General features: G+C 40.0%; 1 protein-coding gene across 1 annotated transcript in view; it reads right to left on the reverse strand.

The window, feature by feature from the left end:
- Positions 1-1,126: 1,126 nt before the first annotated feature.
- LOC106093417 (uncharacterized) overlaps positions 1,127-24,799 on the reverse strand; it is a 169,569-nt gene continuing 145,896 nt past the window's right edge. Inside the window, exons 4-5 of the mRNA XM_059367225.1 lie at positions 3,544-4,620; positions 1,127-1,276 (exon numbers count right to left, since the gene is read on the reverse strand). Of these exons, the coding sequence (XP_059223208.1) occupies positions 1,127-1,276; positions 3,544-4,620 (1,227 nt within the window). The remainder of the gene's footprint in view (positions 1,277-3,543; positions 4,621-24,799) is intronic.

Here is a 24,799-nt window from a genome sequence, read left to right on the forward strand (position 1 = left end):
ACTTTAATATTTCTTTTATTATATTTTTTTTTGTCTGTTTTTAAAGTAGGATGTGATTCATCTCTATAGTGAGCGACCGGATTTGATAATGAACTTTTTCTTAATAAATTTAATGAATTTGTTAAATATGGAGTAAGCCCAAACCTTTGAGTTTGATTTGTAGGGTCGGTAAAGGAAGGTAGGGTAAATATTATGGGTTTACCAACCAAGAAGCGATTTCTTTGGATGCTTTTGGTAAACAGGAAGGGAGGGCATGCTGTGCAGCTTACACCTTAGCACAGCCGATCGAATGATGTCGGAAATAGATCCTCTGGTGTTGTGACCCCCCTTATACTTTGTGTATTTGTCTATTCTATCTGACTTTCTTTTGTTTTGGTTTTGCTATCGTTCGTGCACGCATTAACATTAAAGCTGGTAGTTGGTAAAATTAAACGATGAACATTGGCAAGATCCCCCCCATCCGACGAGCAATAAGGCCGGTGAAATATGCGTGCCATGCCGTTTTGTTTCATCTATAGACATTTATGTGGAGTTTTGCTCAGACTAGACCCTTGCACACTACAACATCTTCGCTTTGAATTAAAAATTTATAAAGTTTTTTTGGATCTGATTTTACTCATTGCTCCACGAAGCTTAAATAATTACGGCAGGCAATATTATTTTCGGTATTATATTCCGACCTAGAAATTGAATACATGGAAAAATGCGTAGAAGAACCAGCTATTTCATATTCCTTAAATAACTTTTTCTTTTTTTATTCTTACGTTTGACAAGTTTTGGAGTATTCCACGGAGGTCCAGTCAATGTCTGTTTTGAGATTTTGGGAACAGAACTAGAAAACCATGTAGATAGTGTATCATCAAAATTACGCAACACCTCATTATGATTATTAGATTTTAATACATTCTCCCAAACGATATTAGATAAAAGACTATCCAATTGTACATAATCTGTTTTAGGAAAAAAGTAGGCTCTATCGGTCTTGACCAGGCAAGTGATCAAGGTTTATGAAGAGATGGAATAAATAGTTTTGTATAAATAGTTGGGTGAAACTTGTCTTCTGGTAACACTGGAGGGTTTCAAGAATTTATGCAAGCATCTTGAGACTGATTAATGAAAATGAGATCTAATAATTAAGCAAAGGTTCAATTTTATCACTACTAACAACATTAGCAAAAACACGTATGAGAACATTGCTGTCAATCTGTTGATTCCACGAAATTGATGGTATATTGTAGTCGCCAAATGTAGGTAAGACATCAGAGGGTTTAGATAACTTAAAAACAGATATCATAGCAGATAAATGACTATCACAAATAGTAGAATTTGGTGGGATGTGGGAACATGTAAGAAATAAAAAGGAATTCTTTATTTTCTTATTTGCACTGCTAAAAATTCAATATTATCAATATTAGGTAAGTGAATTATTTCAGAAGTAAATTCTAAAGAAATTGCAATCAAAACTCCTCCTCCCGCTTACGTTGACTTACTATTACGGCCACATCGAAAAATTTGGTATTTTGAACATAAAATTTCAGAGGAGTCAAAATTATAATATCATAACAAAAACAAAAACCAGTACTGTACAAGGGAGATAATTTGATGTTAAGCCCTCTAACATTCTGGTAAAGTATAGATACAAAATCTTTAGGTGGAGTAATTAGTTTTTTGGGGATTCAATGGAGGATGAAGGTAAAACTACAAAATCAGATTTTGGGTTGACTTTGTAAATAAATTCGCGAACAACGGTTCTAGGTGGCCAACAAGTTGGATTCACCACGTATTCCAAAACGTTTTCCGGTACCAATATTTTAATTGAAATTGAATAACTTCAACTTAATATCAACATTTTTGTTCAGTTTCCATTTTACGTACGATATGATTTCATCAGATGATGTTTCACCAGCGAAACGCAAAGCAAAAATAATCTTTTTCGGTACAAGAATTTTTAGCTGTCCATTAAAGTTAGATGTTCCGGGAGTTGTAGATGGAATTGTACCAGGTGACGTAGCAGGAGAATAGAATATATTGGATTCAGAAGGTATTGCGTTCACTGCATCCTTACCATTTGGGATGAGGTTTCTTGAACCACTAGAGGTCGCAATTCTTATCCGATTTGGCTGAATGTTTCCATGAGGTGTTTTGTTGTGATTTCCAACAACTATGCTAAGTATGGTTGAAATCGATTCTGGGGTCATGACTTCTTGGGCCTATAGAGGGCGCAATTCCTATCCTATAACCTTACTTAGCACAACTGTGCTAAGTAAGGTTAGTATAGTTCAAATCGGTTCATGTTTAGATATAGCTGCCCTATAAACCGATCTTAAATCTTGACTGCTTGAGCCACTACAGAGCGCAATTCTTATCGGATTTGGCTAAAATTGAGCATGGCGTGTTTTGTTATTACTTTCAACAACTGTGACAAATATACCGATCTGGGATTCTGACGTCTAAAGCCTCTGGAGATCGCAAGTATTATCCAATTTGGCTGAAATTTTGTACAAAGGCTTCTCCCATGACCTCCAACGTGTCAAATATATTTCTCATATATTGGGTTGCCCAAAAAGTAATTGTCGGTAATATAGTAGTAATATAGTCGGCGTTGACAAATTTTTTCAACGGCTTGTGACTCTGTAATTGCATTCTTTCTTCTGTCAGCTATCAGCTGTTACTTTTAGCTTGCTTTAGAAAAAAAGTGCGCGAAATTTTGTTTACATTTGTTTGTTTGGCGTCAATTTTAATATGGGTACTACATGTATTGAAAGAAATTCATTTAACAAACCGAATCAACGCTTGTGATATGCACCTTAAACGCAATGAATTCGATGGAAGATGAAAAATGGATTGTTTACAACAACGTTAGTCGAAAACGATCATGGTCCAAGCATGGTGAACCAGCTCAAACCACTTCAAAGGCTGATATCCACCAAAAGAAGGTTATGCTGTCTGTTTGGTGGGATTGGAAGGGTGTGGTATATTTTGAGCCGCTTCCAAGGAACCAAACGATTAATTAGGATGTTTACTGTCAACAATTGGACAAATTGAATACATCCATCAAGGAGAAGCGACCAGAATTGGTCAATCGTAAAGGTTTCATATTCCACCTGGACAACGCTAGACCGCACACATCTTTGGTCACTCGCCAAAAACTAAGTGAGCTTGGCTGGGAACTTTTGATGCATCCACCATATAGCCCTGACCTTGCACCATCAGACTACCATTTATTTCGATCTTTGCATGGAATACTATGAGCGTGGAATACTAAATTCGCCAGGAAGATGGCAAAACGTTATCGAACAAAATGGCAATTATATATTTGATTAAAGTTCATTCTAAGTTTTATTAAAAATGCATTTACTTTCTTTTAAAAAATCCGCAATTACTTTTTGGGCAACCCAATATATCTCACTATTTCTTGCGATCCATGGTGGAGGGTATATAAGAATTGGCCCGGTCGAACTTAGCACTCTTTTACCTGTTTTTTTCTTAAAATATTTGACCTTAAATACAATTAATGAATACGTGTTTTATCATTATTCTTACCAAAGTATCTATGTTTTGATAAACCTTTTTTGTTCCATCCACGATCGTTGACTTAACGTTTTGTGTATCGGTATTACTCTCTTGTGCTTTCAGCACTTTGCCCTTAGTGGATTTGGTTTCCGCAGAATTTCCAAAGAGACCCCTCATCTCCGCCATATATATTAAATATTTCGCATTCAGTCGAGTTATTTCCTTTCGCTGAACCAAAGAAAGAAAACAACCGGTCTCAGCATTTTTCACACAATTATCTTGGTTTTTGCAGACATCAGGTATATCTACAGCTGTAAATTCATCTACTTCTGGAAGCAAAACTTCATCTTCACACTCTTGATCATCAGATGAAGAATCATTCACTCCAATGAGCTGTTGCTTTACTTCATTTGCATTATTGCGTTTTCTAGGAGAAGTGCTCAAGGCTGCAGATGGTATATTTGCTGCTTCCGCTTCCTCTAAAGCTTCTAAGCGCTTTCTCTCCATAGACAAAATTTGGTGCTTTTTCAGAGCTGCCTCATTGACCATATTTACTGCACACTTCGTCATATCTTCATTTTCGCTATTGACTATGGAATGTGTTTGATAAAGAATAAATTGCACTTGAGGTCGACACATTGCCAACACTAGAGTACGCAATTGTTCTTCCAAAATGAGGGATACCCTGTATTTACCATCATCGCTTATAGAGGTATCAGTTAGTATTTCGAGCATTCCTAGATCACCCCCACGTGAGCATATTAAATCAATGGGATCTGAAATCGCGCTAAATGAATTCGGCGGGTTGGCGAAAATTCCCACTACTGTACGAAATCGATTTGACTCAAGGGGAAACGATGTAAATGATTCTGCAAACAATCGGATATTGTTAATTCCCAAATCATCAATGTATTTTCGGTATTGCTTCAAATTTGATCCTGCGCCATATGCATAAAAGCAATTTAATCTATTCACTGAATAAAACAATGCTGCCAAATATGCTGTTGAGCGTGGAGAATCAATATGTGTCTGTAAAATATCGCCGGAGAGGTCAAAATAGTCCAGCAGCCTTGACATAACAGATGGGCCCATTGAAAACGTGCGATCCTATAACAAAGAAATTAATTTAGGTACGGATAAGTAAGGTTAGGTTGAAAAGAGGGTGCAGATATTAATCGGCCCCATGTCACTATGGACATACACCAAAACCAGTAATCGGCTTGTTGTGCGTTCTAAGAACTATAAAGTAACCTCTAAAACGAACATTTTAAGTTAGGAATTCCGTGCTACTTACAAAATCCTTATATGTTTTCAATACCACTCCCCTAAGTTGGTTCATGTCTGATATTGTGTCTCCACCAAGTACCGGTATCTATTAGACGCGAAAGCCGGGCAATGGCAAAAGAAATGCTCCAACGTCTCATCATTTTCCCCGCATGCCCTACACATGCTACATGCACTTGCCGCACCGATTTTACATAAGTGAGCTCATAGTTCTATGTGTCCCGTTATGATACCAAAAGCTATACTGACCTCCTTCTTTCTTCCTTTCAGTACTAGCCTCGTCTTCTCACGATCTGGATCCCCTCATAGGATTTTCGCCGTCCTACTGACCGTTTCGCTGTTCTACAGTGTCACATGCGCATTCGTCGCCCACTCACTTAACTCGGAATGCGTCGACCCGAAAGGCTTCGGGTTAACCAAGTTTATTGACGGCAGTCCTCTGGCCTTCACCGCCAAATCGTCTGCCCTTTCATTTCCCCTTACTCCGTTATGGCCCGGCACCCTAACGATGAGGATTTTGCTATCCTCAGTGAAGGCGTTAATCTCCTTCTTACACTGCAAGACTGTTCGTGACCTAACCGTCCGGGTTGTTATTGCCCTTATGGCAATTTTACTGTCGGTAAAAATGTTCAAACTCGACGTGCTTGCGTTGGTACCACACCACTCACGCATTCCGTGATCGCCCGGATCCCCGCCTGCAGGACCGTATTATGGTCAGGCAGTCTAAAACAGATCTCAGTCCCTGGTTCTCAATGTTAACTCCCAGACCCACTCTGTCCTCTAGCTTTGATCCATCCGTGTAACATGATCTTCCAGATGGCAATACTAGGGTTCTGTCCAAGACTTGCCGATGGCAGTAGTGCCTCGCACTTGACTTCAAGGTTCATCTCAGGTATCCGATCGGAAACCTCTTCCCTTCCTTGCAGGTTTCCTATCGTCGCCTCGATTATACCGCGATGGTATGAGCTGCTCCCATCCTCAATTCATTCTCCCAGACACTTCCAATTCAGTTTCCTGTCCAAGATCACACCTAAGTATTTGACCTTGTCAGTTATCGAAATCGTCTTATTGAGGAAACGTGGTGCGTTAAATCGGCCCACCTTCGTCTTCCTCGTGAACAGGCATATTTCAGTCATCTCTGGGTTAACATTGAGACCTCTGGGTCTAGCCCAGTCATATGCCATATGCAAAACCCTTTCGGCCCTTCTGCATAGCTCGATTGGATCCTACCCCTCAGAAGTATTAAAACATCGTCTGCGTAGTAGACGGGTTCAAATCCCTCCTCAGTCAGCATCCGTAATATGTTATCTATGGTGGTCACCCATAGGAGTGGCGTACCCTACGCCACTTTCTCCCTTATATTTTTTGTCATGGGACACACAATTTATCCACCTGTTCCTTAGCAAAAGGTTTATCCAGTCTCTAGGGACCGGTTCCAGACCGGATCAGTGTGTCCGTCCGCACCTTGTTAAAAGCCCCCTCGATGTCAATGCATACCTCCAGTGTGTACGTTTTGGCATCGAAGGATTCTTCTATTGTATGCACAACCTCGTGCAGGGCAGTCTCCACCGACCTTCCCTTGATATAGGCATGCTGTTTGTGTTTGAGCAGTTCGCTGGATATCATACTCTTTATCATGGTGTCCACAATACGTTCAGTAGAAAGGACGCAAGGCTTTTAGGTCTGTAGGCCTTTGGTGTCTTATAACTAGCCTTGCCAGGCTTGGATATAAACACCAACCTTGCCTCCTGCCAAGCTTTTAGAGTATATGCAAGTCCTAGGCACGCTGTGAAAATTTTGGGCAGTCGAGGCTCCAGATAGTCTACCTCTTTCAGCAGTAACGCCGAAAATATACCATCAGGTCCGGGTGACTTAAATGGTTTGAAGCTCCTCAAGGATTTCTTCACCATAAATTCCGTTATTATAAACCTTCGATCAACGTCATTATTCCAAGATTCCGGTGTCGCCGTGAGTCCCTTCGTATCCTGTGGAAAATGGGTTTTCATCAAAAGCCTCAATATGTCCTCCGTTGTCTCTGCTCTCACTCCCATATTGTCTACTAAAGTTTCAGTTTGGATATGGGTTTTTGAGAGAAACTTTTTTATCTTGGCGGCGTCATTAACGCTATGGACCTGTTCGCAGAAAAGCTTCCAGGAGGCACGTTTTGCCACTCTGGTAATCTTATTGTATTCATTGAGCCATGTGTACAAAACTTCCGCTTTTTACGACGTGCTCTGTTAAAAAGTCTGCGGACCCCTTTCCCAATATTGCGAATCTCCCCGATCATTCAGGGTTTTTCTCGGGCTGATTTCCTTTCCCGAAGAGGACAACTATCTTCGAAGGATCCCAGCAGTGCAGTCGTAATCCTGTTGACATTCTCGTCAATCTCTTCTATGCTTGGACAATCTAAATTATCTTGCCCAAGTCTTCTTCTGAGTAGCCTTCCGAAGTTTGTCAAGTTGGTTTTCAACTTATTCCGGAAGCTTATCGGATTTGGCGCTGGCCGTGCTATTCTAAACCGAATGTAGCGATGGTCAGAGAAAGAGTGTTCCATGGAGACCCTCCAATCCTGAACCTTATTGATTAGATTTTCCGAACATATCGTCACATCTAATACCTCCTCCCTAATCCTATTAACAAAGGTAGCGGTGTTACCAATATTAAGTGTTATTAGGTCGTTAGTATTCAAGAACTTTTCCAGGGCTTGGCCCCGCTTATTAGTGTTGGTGTTACCCCACGAAATGTGGTGAGAGTTCGCATCGCACCGTATTAGCACCTCGTTTCCTGTCTGTTTTGCTTTCCTCACCAGCCGTTGCAGCTCCGACGTTGGTGGGGGTGTCGGAGAGTTAAAAGGCAGATAAACTGTCTCACCACTGTTGCATTCGACGTTGACAACTCTGGGGAATATATTGTATTATTCAAATTTCTATGACAAATAACGTAGGTCCTCGGCCGAGGACCAGTGATAGCATTGAATTATTGGTAGTTGATGTGGTTTAGTCCAGAGACTTTGTTCCGGGTCGTCCATGGCTCCTGAATTAAGGCAATATGAATCTTGCCCTTGCTGATTTTCTCCACCAGAGCGTGTGTAGCAGTCTCGCTCCGGTAGAGGTTTATCTGAATTACCTCAATCATTGGTTCTCCAGTAAATGGGCATCTTGGGAGTAGGTGATCTCATCGTCTGCTCCCTGTTCTTTAGACTGCATCGACTTTCTTGTCGGTCTGCTTGTGAGCTAAACATCGCTCACTTCTGCTGTCATCCCGATGCCCTCATCTCTCGATTCGGCTGCGATGACTGTTTCATTGACACAGTCGCTGTCTGAATCGGAGTCAGAAACTCCACCTTTACTTAGAGGCTGGGGACGAACTGTACAGCCCTCTGGTTTACCCGTCTCTTCCTCATTTATTAGTCTGACGACTAGTAGTGCGCTTGAAGCATTACTCTCGACTACAGGTGCCAAGGCACCCACACCTATTGGAGGAGAGGACAACATGCTGCGGTCTGACGCCACCACCACAGATGTTGAGTCTTTGGACTCCATTTCTAGCCTACTTCAAAAGGCTTTAAAATTTTTCGTAATAGGTAGTACCTATTCCGAGATACGAATATATATATATTTTTTTTCTTTGCGGAGCGAAATAAAAACACGTCCGCTTCACTCAACGGCTACAATTGTCCCCATAATTGAGTTATAGACTTGTTTATATCGTCGTCGAAATTGCTTGCATCTATCAAGTTATACGAATCACGGAGGTAAGATAATGCCTCAAAGAATTTGAAATAGCAATCTGACTTCGAAAACATAAGAAAACCACCACAAACAAAAGTTGTTACAGCTTTGTTAAAAAAAATTGCAACATACAATATGTTATTCACAAAATATTTTAATATTAATAAGAGTTCGACCCCAACAAGTTATTTGTAAAATGTAAGTTATTACCCGGCCGAGCACCACACGGGCTGGAAATTTGATCTCCGACTTATGTGGTGTCCATCGTTATCATGGGAAGCTTAGCTGAAAGCTACCGGGCCCGTCCACAGGTTGCGGATGGTGGAAAGCTCCGTTTTTATGCGGAGTAGCTGCAAATGCGGCCACGGGCAGTCAGCGATTCTCGAGAGGAGAGTCTCAGTGAGGAATCAGGTGGCACTGGCACTTAATTAAATACTGAGTGCCAATGATACTCGAGATGACAAGCGAGTTATTGGTGCCTTCAAATAACCAATGGCCAAAATCAGCGTCTGTTCCCAGGTTAGGGGCGGCTGGCGGCGAGCGTCGGATCTTGGAGCAAGCGGCTTGCCACAACGAGGGATACATGTGCAATCCCACAAAACCCCCGGAAACTATGAGAACTACTATGAGAAACAAAGGAATAATAACAAGTAAAAGCGTGCTAAGTTCGGCCGGCCGAATCTTATATACCCTCCACCATGGATCGCATTTGTCGAGTTCTTTTCCCGGCATCCCTTCTTAGGCAAAACAGGATATAAGAAAAGATTTGCTCTGCTTTTAGAGCGATATCAAGATATGGTCCGGTTTGGACCACAATTAAATTATATGTTGGAGACCTGTGTAAAATTTCAGCCAATTCGAATAAGAATCAGCGAAGAATTGCGCACTCTAGAGGCTCAAGAAGTCAAGACCCAAGATCGGTTTATATGACAGCTATATCAGGTTATGGACCGATTTGAACCATGCTTGGCACATTTGTTGGATATAATAACAAAACACGTCGTGCAAAATTTTATTCCAATCGGATAAGAATTGCGCACTCTAGAGGCTCAAAAATTCAAGACCCAAGATTGGTTTATATGGATATAGCTGCCATGCATGCATCCTATGATGTAGGGTATGAAAACGGACCCCCCCCCCCCCCCCCCCCACCAACGTTGACGACCTACGCAAACGAAAAAAGGACCATGATTTGCGGATCTGCAACTGGAATTTCCGCACTCTTTATAGAGAAGGTGCAGTATACGCGCTAGCTGAAGTACAAGGCAGTTATTACCGCCTTACAGGAAGTGCGATGGACTGGGAATGGCGTCACTACAACACCAAACGGTGACGAACTATACTATAGCTGCCATAACACGAGGCATGAATTTGGCTGTGGATTTGTGGTTAGTCGAAGACTGAAACACCTTGTCTCCAGCTTTACTCCGGTGGATGAGAGGCTAGCCAAAATCCGCATTAAAGCCAAATTCTTCAACATCAGCCTTATTTGTGCCCATGCCCTGACGGTGGACAAAGACGAGCAGACCAAGGATATTTTCTACGAGCGCCTAGAGAGAGAATATGACCGCTGCCCCGTCCATGATATTAAAATCGTTCTGGGAGATTTTAATGCGAAGATAGGGAAGGAAGACATTTTTGGTCCAACAGTCGGAAAGTTTAGCCTCCACGAGATAACGTCCAGTAATGGGTTGAGGCTGATAGATTTCGCCGCGGCGAAAAACACGGGAAACCAAATTGATCACGTTGTGATAGATTGAAGGCTTTCATCCAGCGTGTTGGATGTACGATCGATCCGTGGAGCGAATAAAGATTCGGATGATTACCTTGTTGCAGCAAAGGTTCGCACCCGTTTGAACATGGCGAGGAAAGTTTGATCTGACACTGCACGAAAGCTGGGCATTGAAAAGCTGCAAACACAACAAATGGCAGCGGCATACTCCACTCGACTGACCCAACTGCTTGATGAAAGCACTCCTTGTTCCGATGATATAATGGCGCAGTGGCAAAATATTGCCCACTCCATGGAAAATGCCGCGAAATCCGTACTTGGGTACCGGAAGCCTGCTCCAAAAAACCCATGGTACGGCCAAGAGTGTCGAGATGCTACTGAAGCCAAGAATGCGGCATATAGAGCAACCCTGCAATCAGTAGCAACACGCCAGATGAAGGAGAGGTATTGGGAGAAAAGAAGAGAGGAGAAACGTCTATTCCGCAGAAAAAAAAGGAAATGGCAAGACGTGAGTGCGAGCGAATGGAGATGTACAGGAGTCAGAATGAAGTCCGGAAATTCTACCAAAGAATTAAAAACCAAAGCGATAGCTTTGGTGCAGGCACATCCTCCTGCAGTGACAAAGAAGGAAATCTGGTAACTGACACAGACAACATGCTGAGGATATGGAAAGAACATTTTACCCAACTGCTAGTGTCCGATGTTGGCGGCGAAGAGGATACCGCAGAACCAATCCCTGATGATGGTATAGAATGTTTACCTCCTAGTCAGAATGAGATCCAAGTAGCAATAACCCGACTAAAGAACAACAAGGCAGCAGGAGCCGACGGGTTACCCGCTGAACTATTTAAGCTTATCTGCGCAATCTGGCTAGGAGATCGCATACCCGATGATTGGAACCTCAGCATACTATGTCCCGTACACAAGAAAGAAGACAAGACGGAACGTGCCAACTACAGAGGAATAAGTCTCCTCTCCATCGCATACAAGATACTCTCGAGCGTACTGTGTGCAAGATTAAAATCTAAAGTCAATGAGATAATTAATCCCTATCATGCGGTTTTAGACCTGGTAAATCCACCCTAGACCAGATATTCAGACAAATCAACACCTATCACCACTTTGTTGACTACAAAGCCACCTTCCATACTCCTTTACGTTCAAAGGTATTTCAAGCCATGTCTGAGTTTGGTATCCCTGCAAAATTAATAAGACTCTACAGGATGACACTTGCTGATACGCATTCCTCGGTAAGAATAGGAAAGAATCTCTCCGAACCATTTAATACAAAAGGAGGTTTCAGACAAGGAGCCAGCCTATCGTGTGATCACTTTAATATCCTGCTGGAAGAGATTATACGAGATGCAGATGTGAATAGATATGGCACACTAATCACAAGCAACACATGCTACTCGCCTATGCCGACGACATCGATATCATAGGCCGATCACCGGAAGTAGTAACTGTAGCCTTTGAAAGAATCGAAAGAGAGTCCGTGAAAATGGGTCTGGCAGTAAATGAAGGTAAGACGAAATGGATGGTTTCAACTCCCAAAAAGCCTTGCACAACCGAGTAGATAAAGAACATGGGGAAAGTTGGGAACCACAACTTTGAGACAGTCAGTAACTTTATCTACCTCGGCACCGCCGTAACCGAAACGAATGACACCAGTTTGAGATAAAGCGAAGAATAATACTGGCAAACAGATGCTACTTTGGACTAAGTAGGCAGTTTAGAAGCTAGGCCACCTCTCGACAGACGAAGATTACACTATACAAGACACTGATACTACCCGTGCTGTTATATGGTTCTGAAGCATGGGTACTTGTGAAAGCAGATGAGGCAGTGCTTGGAGTATTTGAGTGAAAGATTGTTCATAAAATATATGGACCAGTTTGCGTTAATGGAGAATATAGGCGACGTATGAACCACGAGCTGTATGACGACGATAGCATCGTTACACGCATCAAAATACAACGGCTGCGTTGGCTAGGTTATGTTGTCAGAATGGATGAAGAAGCTCCAGCAAAGAAGTCTTTTGAAGACAAACACGGTGGTACACGCAAACGGGAAAGACCAAAAGCCCGATGGAAAGATCAAGTTGTGGGAGACACCTCGGAACGTGGTGTCAGAGATCTTTGAATGAGCGCAGAAGATCGAGGCGCTTGGAACGCTATTCTACGTTCGGCTAGTTGAACAAAAATTCTGTCATAGCCAATTAAAGTGAAGTAAGTCATTTGCAATGATAACAAGTAAAAAGGCATTAAGGTCGGCCGGACCCACCACCTATTTGTAAACCGCCTTTCGTCACAATCCGATAAAAATTGGTTTTCTTAGGCACCCAAATTCGGCACGGACATTGAGTGGTCTAATATATATAAGTCACTATTAAATTTTGTGGAACAAAATATTGGTCTTTTTGGCAGCTATATCCAAATATAAATCGATCTGAACCATATTAAGGTCGGATACCGGGAGGCTCAGAACAACCCACTGTTTAAAATTTCAGCGAAATCGAGTAATAAATAAAGCTTTTATGGACTTCAGTCCCCTCATCGGCAGATTGGTCAATATGGCAGCTATATTTAAATATAGTCCGATCAGAATTATATTTAGGTCGGATGTTAGGAGGCTTTACCCACTGACTGTTTCAAAGTTCAGCGAAATCGGATAATAAATAGAGCTTTTATTGGCTTCAGACCGCTATATGACAGCTATATCTTAATGTAGTCCTATCAGAACCATATTTGGGTAGGAGGGATTACAACAGACGGACGGACAGACACAGGGACATTGTTAAATCGTCTCAGAATTTTACGACAATCCGATATATATATATATATATATATATATATATATATATATATATATATATATATATATATATATATATATATATATATATATATATATATATATATATATATATATATATATATATATATATATATATATATATATATATATATATATATATATATATATATATATATATATATATATATATATATATATATATATATATATATATATATATATATATATATGACCCGGGCCCGCTCCGCTGCGCCTTTGTTTACTTTTTCGAAGATCTTTTAGTGAAATATTATTTTCGAAGATCTTTTAGTGAAATACCATGCTAACTTGACAAAGAGTTTAATAATATAAGTGCCTTTATCTGAATCCCATATGATCTTTATTGGTCTACGAATTTAGGTTTGGATGTAAGGTGTACTCCATTCATAAAATACTTCATTTCAGCCCGATATTCTCATGATGTCTGATTTAGTGGTGTTTTCGGTGAAGAGGTGGTCCTCCAGATACTTGGCCCTGAAAAAATATCAGCATCGTGCGCTTTTCTCAAATACAATATATTTAAACCCCATATTGCCATTGGTTTTGAGGGGAGTTTACAGGATGAGGCGTCATCCAAACACATGGTCTCAAAATTGGTTATCAAATTCGTTTTCTAATCTCAAATACCTTTCATTTCAGCCACATATTGGCATGGTCGAAAAATTTTTTCCCTTTGGGGGTGTTTTGGGAAATGGGTGATGCCCTAAATACGTGGTCCTACATTTGGATATCAAATTCGTATTCTACTCCCAAATACCTTTTTTTTTTATTTGAGCCCCATATTGCGATGCACAGTGGGCCAAATGGCAAAAAAATTGGAAATAAGTCTACAACTTTTTATCTGTTGATTTTAGCCATACAAAATGTTCTAGACATTTGTAGAGGAGGACATAGGCTTTCAGAAAAGTGCTGTTGTTGGTCCATATCTTTAATACAGGGTGAGCTACAGGGTGTGAAAGTTGACCACTTTTGACTTCTCCAAGCTTCTGGGGGCCATAACTTTTGATCTACTCAACCGATTTACATGATTTAGGACTCTAGAGAAAGAGCTTGACAAGATCTAAAAAACTTATGCATAAAGTACCATGCCATCGTGTACTGTTAAGGAGTTATGAATTGTTTAATTTTAAAATATGAAAATTTGGCCTTGGTTTTTTTCAGTGTTTTTTTAATAACTCCGTCAATTTTAAAGCTATAAACTTCATACTTCACACAAATTATGCCAGCATATGTGTGCATAAAATACAAAAGGAATCACGTGAATATCTTTAGCGGTTTAAAAATGGCATCGTTTTCAATATGAAAAATATTTTTTTTGTCAAAAAATTGCAAAATTTTTCAAAAAAGATACTCCCATTTCCTTTAAGTTTTCGCAAACTTTGGCCGTCAAAGCATTATCATTTCTTTCCATTTTCACAAAGTCGAGGTATTAAGAAAAGTTTTAAGTGCTAATTTGGCTAATTTCGATATCAAACAACACCGTTATCTTAAGACCAAAATGGCCAATTTTTTTACTAAACTTCAAAAGTTTCTCACTGGAAAAAAAGTTCCACGGGGATTTTTTCGCTTTTTTTGAACTTAAATGAAAGCTTAAAATGTTCCCAACATTTTAAGGTATGTCTCGCCATATCCTAGCCATAAATGAGATCGTAGCGATCAAAATACTGAAAAAAGTCAATTTTCAAGTAGTGCTATATTCATTGCTAAAAAACAAGTATTACGTCACATTTTATTGCAAAGATGTTAAATAAACTTTTATTTGGTAACACTTCTTCTACAAAACACAAAAAGAATCATGGAAATATCTCTATTCTATTCCATTTTATGGAACCGGCAATAAAAAAGTCAATTTTTCAAAAAAGTCGAATTTCCCAAATTTTGTTTTTGTTGTCCTAATTGCACATGACACACTATAGCCATATTTACGCAACATACCTTATCGTAAATTTTCATACCTTTCCAACGATGTATAAAACATTTCTCAACTCGGATTCTATCTACTCTAAAATTCATTTACACTTCATTAAACTCTATATAAAAATGTCTATTTGTGAAATGGAACCTTATATGGGGCCTACACTAAAACATTGATAGATTTGCCCAGGGTTTACAATACAAATGTGTTAGAATAAAAAAAGGTCTCCTGCCAAAGTTTAAAAAAATTGGAATAAAAATATGTGTTTTAGAGCGAAAACACTTCGCATCGGCGTGCGTTTATATGTATATTAGCTACTCCCAAAATAAAAAAGCATTTTAGTTTTGTATTATTTGATTTTATTCTCTACCAAATAATCTAAGGTATCAAAATTTAAAAGCTCTTTAATTTGAATGGCATCGGGATCGTCCTTATCTATATCGTCACATATTTTTGGTAGCCATTTAGTTCTGATGCTGTATAGTACCGGATCAGACGATAACAATAAATATTGAAGTAAATCATAATTTTGGTTAAATTTGGTGCTCTTTCGGGTATTGAAAAGCCGGAACTGTTTAACATCTCTATTACGGGATTCCTGAGCTTCTTCTGTAAGTTCTCCTAACGGAAGTATGTTGTATTCCACAATTTCCTTGCCATGATGTAAGACTTTATGTACTGTCGGTGTTAAAGCTTTCCACGAATATAAATCAGATAAAATGTTTTTTGTGTCATTACTATAAGCTTCAAATTTGGTTGAATTTATCATCTTTTTGCTATTGATTACAGCCAAAATCACTTTGAATCGTCTTAGCAAGTGTTCATCAAGACCGGTTATTTTAGATGTCGATACGGGGTCCTCAAAAAACCGCCTTGCCGAGTTGCCATCATTTGTGCTTCCGTATCCGTAAAGAGGTTTATCTATTATAAGTCCCTTTTGTTTAAACTCCAACTGGATTCGATTCTTCTCTTCCTGCCTCATTTTGTGAAGATCTTGGTTGTTTCTAGCAGAGACATCGCGGTTTCCAGGGCTAGTCCGATATTTAAGGTCATACGATAAATGCAAACAATACTCCATGAATCGAATTCTACAGTGCAGGGGCGAAATACCGAAATTGAGCGCATTTTCGTTTACTAAATTTTCATCAGACTTGTCCTCGAATTGCCCATTCTTCTTGCCACAAATATTGCATCTCCAATTGGACATAACGCCAGTTAATGCGTTTGCCACCTTTCCATCGATCATAGTGAGTTGTAGTTGAAACGAAACTTTTATATTTCTTCCCAATTGGTTTATAACAATCATGGGTAATGCAGCAATTTCTTCCTTTATTTCGTTCACCAAAGATCGTGTTGTGTTCCGGTCTTCCTTTGTATACTCAAACCGAATTGGGCGACATAAATATTTTGACCCAGGTGTTCTATTTATCCATATATCTTGAAATGCATTTTCTTTCGATGATGAAGATTGGTCCTTGTACAATCTCATTCTCAATGGTACTAATGATGCCATGAAAATTGATGCGAAGTTGGTATCTATTTCTGTTTGTTGCTTATATTCGGAAAATCCAGATGATCCATCACAACCCCATTTGCTGATCAAAACCACTTCGGAATTATTACATGTGTTCAACTGTTCTTCAGTAAAATTAGAAATAATTCTAACAGCTGTATTTTCAACAAGATCAGCAAGTTTCACTCTTGCTTTTAATTCGTCCACGTATATATTTGATGGCACCATTTTCGTCCTGGTGTTGTACAATTTATGTTTTGAGGGTAAACAACCCCATCCTTTTTCACGAAGAGCCTTCCTCATTGTTGAGTATTTGTTTCTTGAGAGGCCTAGGTTCAAAATCAGGGCCAGTGCATCTTCCTCCGTGAATTCTGTAGTCGATTTCGGAGTTGGAATACTTTCTACCATTCTCTTTACCCTTTTCGGAGATGCTAATGGTAAAACATCGACAATTCGTCCAACATTTTTTGGTTGTGTTTTTAACAATGCTGTTTTGAACGTATCTTTTATTAAATTTGGCGGATGTGCCGCCAATAGTTCCTCTTGTTTTTTCTTTTTGGTTTTCTCCGTAACTTCGTCGTATGCTTTGCTAGGCCGGCCGGGAATCAGCGGTTTAATTTCAATAAGTAGATCCGATTTCAGCCACTTCTCATACATTTTGAAAAACTTGATTTTTGCGAATGAACATTCTGGCAACCTTCTCTCAAATGATTTGTAGAATTTTTCAAGTTTGTCTAAAGCGTCTTTATTTAGCCTTATTCCATATATGTGGTCCAAAGTGTAAACAAGTTCCTTAAATGACTCCGTGTATGATTTGGAATCATTTTTGATGTCCCATACAATTTTCGAAAGAGTGGAATACTTCAGTATGACTTCCATAACTTATAAATGTCCTTTACGCCTCTACAAAATATAATGAAGAAAATTTGGATTTTGTTCAAATATTTATGCAATATATTCACAATTAATGACCCATTTCAGGTATCAGACGCAATCGTAAAAAGGGGTCCAAAGTGCCTCTTTTTACTTACTCTTCTATAATTATTTACCTGGACTCGAATTTGGTTAAAAAAAATGACAATGAATTTTTTATGGGTAGGTTTTTTCACATTCATTGATACGGTGGATTTCCTGGGAATTCGACATAGCGAAACAGGTAACATTTGTCTGCATCAAATCTTAACACAAATATATATATATATGCAGGTATATTTCTAGGTTACTTTTTATTCAAAAATCATCAGCTTACATTAAAAATAGATGTAGGTACTATACAAACGCACGCCGATGCGAAGTGTTTTCGCTCTAAAACACATATTTTTATTCCAATTTTTTTAAACTTTGGCAGGAGACCTTTTTTTATTCTAACACATTTGTATTGTAAACCCTGGGCAAATCTATCAATGTTTTAGTGTAGGCCCCATATAAGGTTCCATTTCACAAATAGACATTTTTATATAGAGTTTAATGAAGTGTAAATGAATTTTAGAGTAGATAGAATCCGAGTTGAGAAATGTTTTATACATCGTTGGAAAGGTATGAAAATTTCCTTTACGATAAGGTATGTTGCGTAAATATGGCTATAGTGTGTCATGTGCAATTAGGACAACAAAAACAAAATTTGGGAAATTCGACTTTTTTGAAAAATTGACTTTTTTATTGCCGGTTCCATAAAATGGAATAGAATAGAGATATTTCCATGATTCTTTTTGTGTTTTGTAGAAGAAGTGTTACCAAATAAAAGTTTATTTAACATCTTTGCAATAAAATGTGACGTAATACTTGTTTTTTAGCAATGAATATAGCACTACTTGAAAATTGACTTTTTTCAGTATTTTGATCGCTACGATCTCATTTATGGCTAGGATATGGCGAGACATACCTTAAAATGTTGGGAACATTTTAAGCTTTCATTTAAGTTCAAAAAAAGCGAAAAAATCCCCGTGGAACTTTTTTTCCAGTGAGAAACTTTTGAAGTTTAGTAAAAAAATTGGCCATTTTGGTCTTAAGATAACGGTGTTGTTTGATATCGAAATTAGCCAAATTAGCACTTAAAACTTTTCTTAATACCTCGACTTTGTGAAAATGGAAAGAAATGATAATGCTTTGACGGCCAAAGTTTGCGAAAACTTAAAGGAAATGGGAGTATCTTTTTTGAAAAATTTTGCAATTTTTTGACAAAAAAAATATTTTTCATATTGAAAACGATGCCATTTTTAAACCGCTAAAGATATTCACGTGATTCCTTTTGTATTTTATGCACACATATGCTGGCATAATTTGTGTGAAGTATGAAGTTTATAGCTTTAAAATTGACGGAGTTATTAAAAAAACACTGAAAAAAACCAAGGCCAAATTTTCATATTTTAAAATTAAACAATTCATAACTCCTTAACAGTACACGATGGCATGGTACTTTATGCATAAGTTTTTTAGATCTTGTCAAGCTCTTTCTCTAGAGTCCTAAATCATGTAAATCGGTTGAGTAGATCAAAAGTTATGGCCCCCAGAAGCTTGGAGAAGTCAAAAGTGGTCAACTTTCACACCCTGTAGCTCACCCTGTATTAAAGATATGGACCAACAACAGCACTTTTCTGAAAGCCTATGTCCTCCTCTACAAATGTCTAGAACATTTTGTATGGCTAAAATCAACAGATAAAAAGTTGTAGACTTATTTCCAATTTTTTTGCCATTTGGCCCACTGTGCGATGGTCACTAAAAATTGCTGTTTGTGGCGTATTTTGGGAAAGGGGTTGATCCGCAGAAAATTGGTCCCGAAAATGGGTAGCAATTCTTGCTCTACCCCCGTATACCTTTCATTTAAGCTCCGCATTGACATGGTCGGTATATATGCCCGATTAAGGGTTGTTTTGGGGATTGGGGTGGTGCCCCAAACACTAAGTCCGGAAATATATCAGCAACGTGCTCCATTCTCATATATCAAAATATCATTTATTTGAACTCCAAAATTTGATATCAAATTCGTTTTCTAATCTCACTTAAACTCCTTGTTGCAAAAGTCAGCAAATATGTCCGGTTTGGGGTATTGGCCCTAAGAACTATGAATATTTAGTTCCACTCTCTTTAAGACCCAAAATTTATGGGTAAGCAAATACGTCCTATTTTGGGGTTGTTATGGTGGTGTGACGTCCGCTAGACATTTGACCCCTAAACATGGTCTACTCCCACATACCTTTAATTTGAGCCCCATATTTCCACAGTCGACAAACATGACCGGCTTGGGGGGTGTTTTGGGAGATGGGCGGCCACTCAGTGAGTTGGCCTTGAAAATATATATCGGATTCGTGTTTCACTTTAAAAACCTTCTTATTTGAGCCTCATATTGCAATAGTCAGAAAATACTTACTATTTGGGTGGTGTTGTGGGGGTGGCGTGTCCCCATAGACACTTTTTCCGAAAATTGATATCAAAGTCGTGCTTTACTCCCAAAGACCTTTCATTTGAGCCCCATATTGCTATGGTCGTAAATTTGTCCCCTTTGGGGGATGTTTTTGCTGGAAGGCGGCCCCCCAAACACTTGGTCCCATATTGGGATATCAGATTCGTATTCTACATTCAAATACCTTTTATTTAAGCCCTATATTCCAATGGTCATTAAATAAGTCCAGTTTGGGGGGTGTATTGGGGAAGGGGTGGACCCCCACAAACGTGGTCCCGCATTTGGATATCAGATTTGTATTCTACTTGCAAATACCTTTCATTTGAGTCCCATATTACAATGGTCGGTAAATATGTCCGATTTAGGGGTGTTTTGGGGCTTTGGGTGGTCTCCCTAGCACTTGGTCCGACAATTGGATATCAGATAGGTTTTTTTATCCTAAATAACTTTCATTTGAATCCCATATTGTCGTGATTGGTCTAAAAATATGGTTGGTAGATGTTAGGGTGGGACAGCCCACCTAGGTACTCCATCCGAAATTTGGAGACCAAATTTTTATTTGTAGGGTACTGTATGAGAGCACACAAAATTTCGCTTAAATCGCACCACCCATCTCCGAGATCTGGCGTTTCTGAAAATTAGGGTAGGGGGGAGGGTCCGCCCCCCCACCCACTATAAGATGTCAAAAAATGTAGGACCCTAGTTTCACCACGGGGTCATTACGCATCATCTGTGAAAATTTCAAGAAAATCGGTTCAGCCATTTCTGAGTCTATAAGGAACACACAAACCTACAAACAAACAAACAAACCTACAAACAAACACAAATTGATTTTGTCATTTCGTTTGCAGCACATCGAAATATCCATTTCCGACCCTTTAAAGTATATATATTCTTGATCAGCGTAAAAGTCTAAGACGATCTAGACATGTCCGTCCATCTGTCCGCCTGTCTGTGGAAATCACGCTACAGTCTTTAAAAATGGAGATATTGAGTTGAAACTTTGCACAGATTATTTTTTGTCCATAAGCAGGTGAATTTCGAAGATGGGCTATATCGGACTATATCTTGATATAGCCCCCATATAGACCGATCTCTCGGTTTTAAGTTTTGGGGCCATGAAAGGCGCATTTATTGTCCGATTTCGCTGAAATTTGGGACAGTGAGTTGTGTTAGGCCCTTCGACATCCTTCTTTAATTTGGCTCAGATCGGTCCAGATTTGGATATAGCTGCCATATAGACCGATCTCACGATGTAATGTTTTGAGCCCATAAAAGGCGCATTTATTGTCCGATGTTGCCGAAATTTGGGACAGAGAGTTAAGTTAAGCCCCTCCACATATTTCCGCAATTTGGTCTAGATCGATCAAGATTTGCGTATAACTGCCATATAGACCGATATATCGATTTAAAGTCTTGGCCCCTAAAAAGGCGCATTTATAATCCGATTTAACTGAAATTTGACACAGTGACTTATGTTAGGCTTTTCAACATCCATGTTGTATATGGTTCAGATCGGAAACCAATAGCTATACTGACCTCCTTCTAACTTCTTTTCGGTAATAGACTCGTTTTCTCACGATCTGGATTCCCCCAATAGGATTTTCGTCGTCCTACCGAGCGTTTCGTTTTTCCACAATGTTGCATGCGCATTTGTCGCCCACTCCCTTTACTCGGACTGCATTGACCCGAAAGGCTTCGGGTCAACCAAGTTTATCGACGGCAGTTCTCTGGCCTTCACCGCCAAATCATCTGCCTTTTCATTTGCCTTTACTCCGTTATGGCCAGGCACCGAAACGATGCGGAATTTGCCATACTAAGAGAAGGCGTTAATCTCCTTCTTACTCTACAAGACTGGCTGCCTCACACTTAATCTGTATGTCAATGGGTGGATATCTAGAATAGTCTCCAGGGCCTTAGTGGGCGTGGTTCTCATCGCTCCGCCTATGCCAAGACAACATGTTCTTTGAACCTGTTGTATGGTCCTTATGTTACTCTCTTTCTACATTACAGTCCACCAAACTACTGAGGCGTAAGTAAGTATTGGTCCAATCACGCTCCTGTAGAGCCAGTGGACTATCCTCGGATTCAGGCCCCATTTCAAGCCTACGGCCCGTCTACATAGTGCCCAATATATGTGAGCCTTCTCAGTTCGCCCCTGAATGTGGCACTTTCAATTTAGTTTCCTGTCAAGGATCACACCTAAGTATTTGACCTTGTCGGATATCGAATCCGAAACGTGGTGCGTTTAATTTGCCCACCTTCGTCTTCCTCGTGAACAGGCATATTTCAGTCTTCTCTGGGTTAACATTGAGACGTCTGGGTCTAGCCCAGTCATATGCAAGACCCTTTTGGCCCTTCAGAATAGCTCGTTCGGATCCTTACCCCTTAGAAGCATTATATTAACATCGTCTGCATAGCAGACGGGTTATATAAACGGGAAAATATAAAAAAATTATGTAATATCTTATATATATAAATAAATTTGTGTTTGCTTGTAGATTTGTTTGTGTGTTCCTTATAGACTCAGAAACGGCTGAACCGATTTTCTTGAAATTTTCACAGATGATGCATATTGACCCCCTGGTGAAAATAGGGTACTACATTTTTTGATATCTGAAGGGGGGGGGCGGACCCTCCCCCTTACCCTAATTTTCAGAAACGCCAGATCTCGGAGATGGGTGGTGCGATTTAATTTGCTTGCTTTGCTTGCTTTACACCCACGATGTGATCTCTTCACACTCATCATAAGAAATAAAATAAAAATGAAAATTGGAACAAAGCGCCGCAGGTGAGTGTTATCAATTTGTTTTTACTTTTCATTATCTATTCTTTAATACATTTGTGAGGTAATATGCCAGGTAGAACTTCTCTCCGAAGAGGTGTCGCACTGCGGCACGCCGTTCGGACTCGGCTATAAAAAGGAGGCCCCTTATCATTGAGCTTAAACTTTAATCGGACTGCACTGATTGATATGTGAGAAGTTTGCCTCTGTTCCTTAGTATTTGCAATTTGCAATACTGACCTCCTTCTTACTTTCTTTCAGTAATAGCCCCTACTTCTCACAATATGGGTCTCCCCATAGGATTTCACCGTCCTACCGACGGTTTCGCAGTTCCACAGGGTTCCATGCGCACTCGTCGCCCACGCCCATAACTCGGACTGTGTCGACCCGAAAGGCTTCGGGTTTATCAAGTTTATTGAAGGCAGTCCTCTGGCCTTCACTGCCAAATCATTCCCCTCACTCCGCTATGGTCCGATACCCAAATGATGCGGATCGTTCCATCTCCTTCTTACACTCCAAGACTGTTCGTGACCTTGCCGTCCAGGTTGTTACTATCCTTGTGGCCAGTTTACTGTCCGCAAAGAGGTTCACACTTGACGTCCTCACGTGAAAACATCACCTCACGCATTCCGTGATCGTCCGGATCTCTGCTTGCAGGATCGCGTTATGGTCAGGCAGTCGAGAACAGATTTCAGTCCTTGGGTTCTCAATGTCGGCCCCCAGGCTCACTCTGTCCACTAGCTTTGATCCGTTCGTGTAGATAGATATTCCTGATGGCAAGACTAGGGTTGCGTCATTCAAAAACCATGTCTCCGGTAACAGTGTCTCGCACTCAAACTCAAGTGTCGTCTCGGCATCCGATCGGAAACCACTTCCATTCCTTCCAGGTTTCCTATCGTCGCCTCAATTATACCGCGAGGGTATGACGCGCTCCTATCCTCTATTCATCGCCTTAAGTCTCATAGCCGCAGTTGCTGCCTCACACTTAATCTGTATGTCAATCGGTTGGATATTTAGAATAGGTGTCAATGCCCTAGTGGGCGTTCAGGTCCTATTTCAAGCCTACGACTCGTCTACATAGATTCCAACATCTGTGATCCTCGTCGGTACACTTCTGAATGTAACACTTTCAATTAAGTTTCCTTTACAAGATCACAGCTAAGTATTTGACCTTGTCAGATAACAAAATCGTTCAATTGAGGAAACGTGGTGCGTTAAATTGACCTACATACCTTTGTCTTCCTCGTGAATACGCAGATTTCAGTCTTCTCTGGGTTAACTTTGAAACCAATAGGTTAAGCCCAGTTGTATGCCATTTGCGAGGCAGATTCGGACCTCCTACGTAGCTGGTTCGTTCATTCCTTAGGAGTATTATAACATCGTCTGCGTAGCAGACGTGTTCAAATCCCTCCTCAGTCAACATCCGTTATGGTGGTCACCCTTAGAAGTATCGATAAAAATGCCCCCCTGTGGCGTCCTGTGCCACTTTCTCTCATTTATTTATGTCAAGGGACCCACAATGTATCCACCTGTTCCGTAGCATATGGTTTATCCAGTCTCTAAGAACCCGACCTATCCGGTACTGGTTTAAGGATTGTATCAGTGTGTCGGTCAGCACATTGTTAAAAACCCCCGTGATGTCAATGCATATTGCTAGTGTGTACGTCTTGGCTTCGAAGGATTCTTCTATTTTATGCACAACCTCGTGCAGGGCAGTCTCCTCCAACCTATCCTTGACTTAGTCATGCTGTTTGTATTTAAGCAATTCGTTGAAATTGCTGGTTTTGGTTTTGAGAAGAAATGACGTAAGGCTTATAGGTCTGGGGTACTACCTATTACGAAAACATTTTAAAGCCTTTTTAGCAAAACTCTAAATGGACTGCAAAGACCCAACAGCTGCGGTGGTGGCGTCAGAAAATATAATGTCGCCCTCCCCTCCTATAGGTGTGGGTGCCTTGGCACCTGTAGTCGAGAGTAATGATTCAAGCGCACAACTAGTCGTCAAACTTATTAATGAAGAAGAGGCGGATAAACCAGAGGGATGCACAGTTCGCCCCAGCCTTTAAGTGA

Source organism: Stomoxys calcitrans, chromosome 1 (assembly GCF_963082655.1).
Source record: "Stomoxys calcitrans chromosome 1, idStoCalc2.1, whole genome shotgun sequence".
In the NCBI taxonomy this organism is placed as follows: domain Eukaryota; kingdom Metazoa; phylum Arthropoda; class Insecta; order Diptera; family Muscidae; genus Stomoxys; species Stomoxys calcitrans.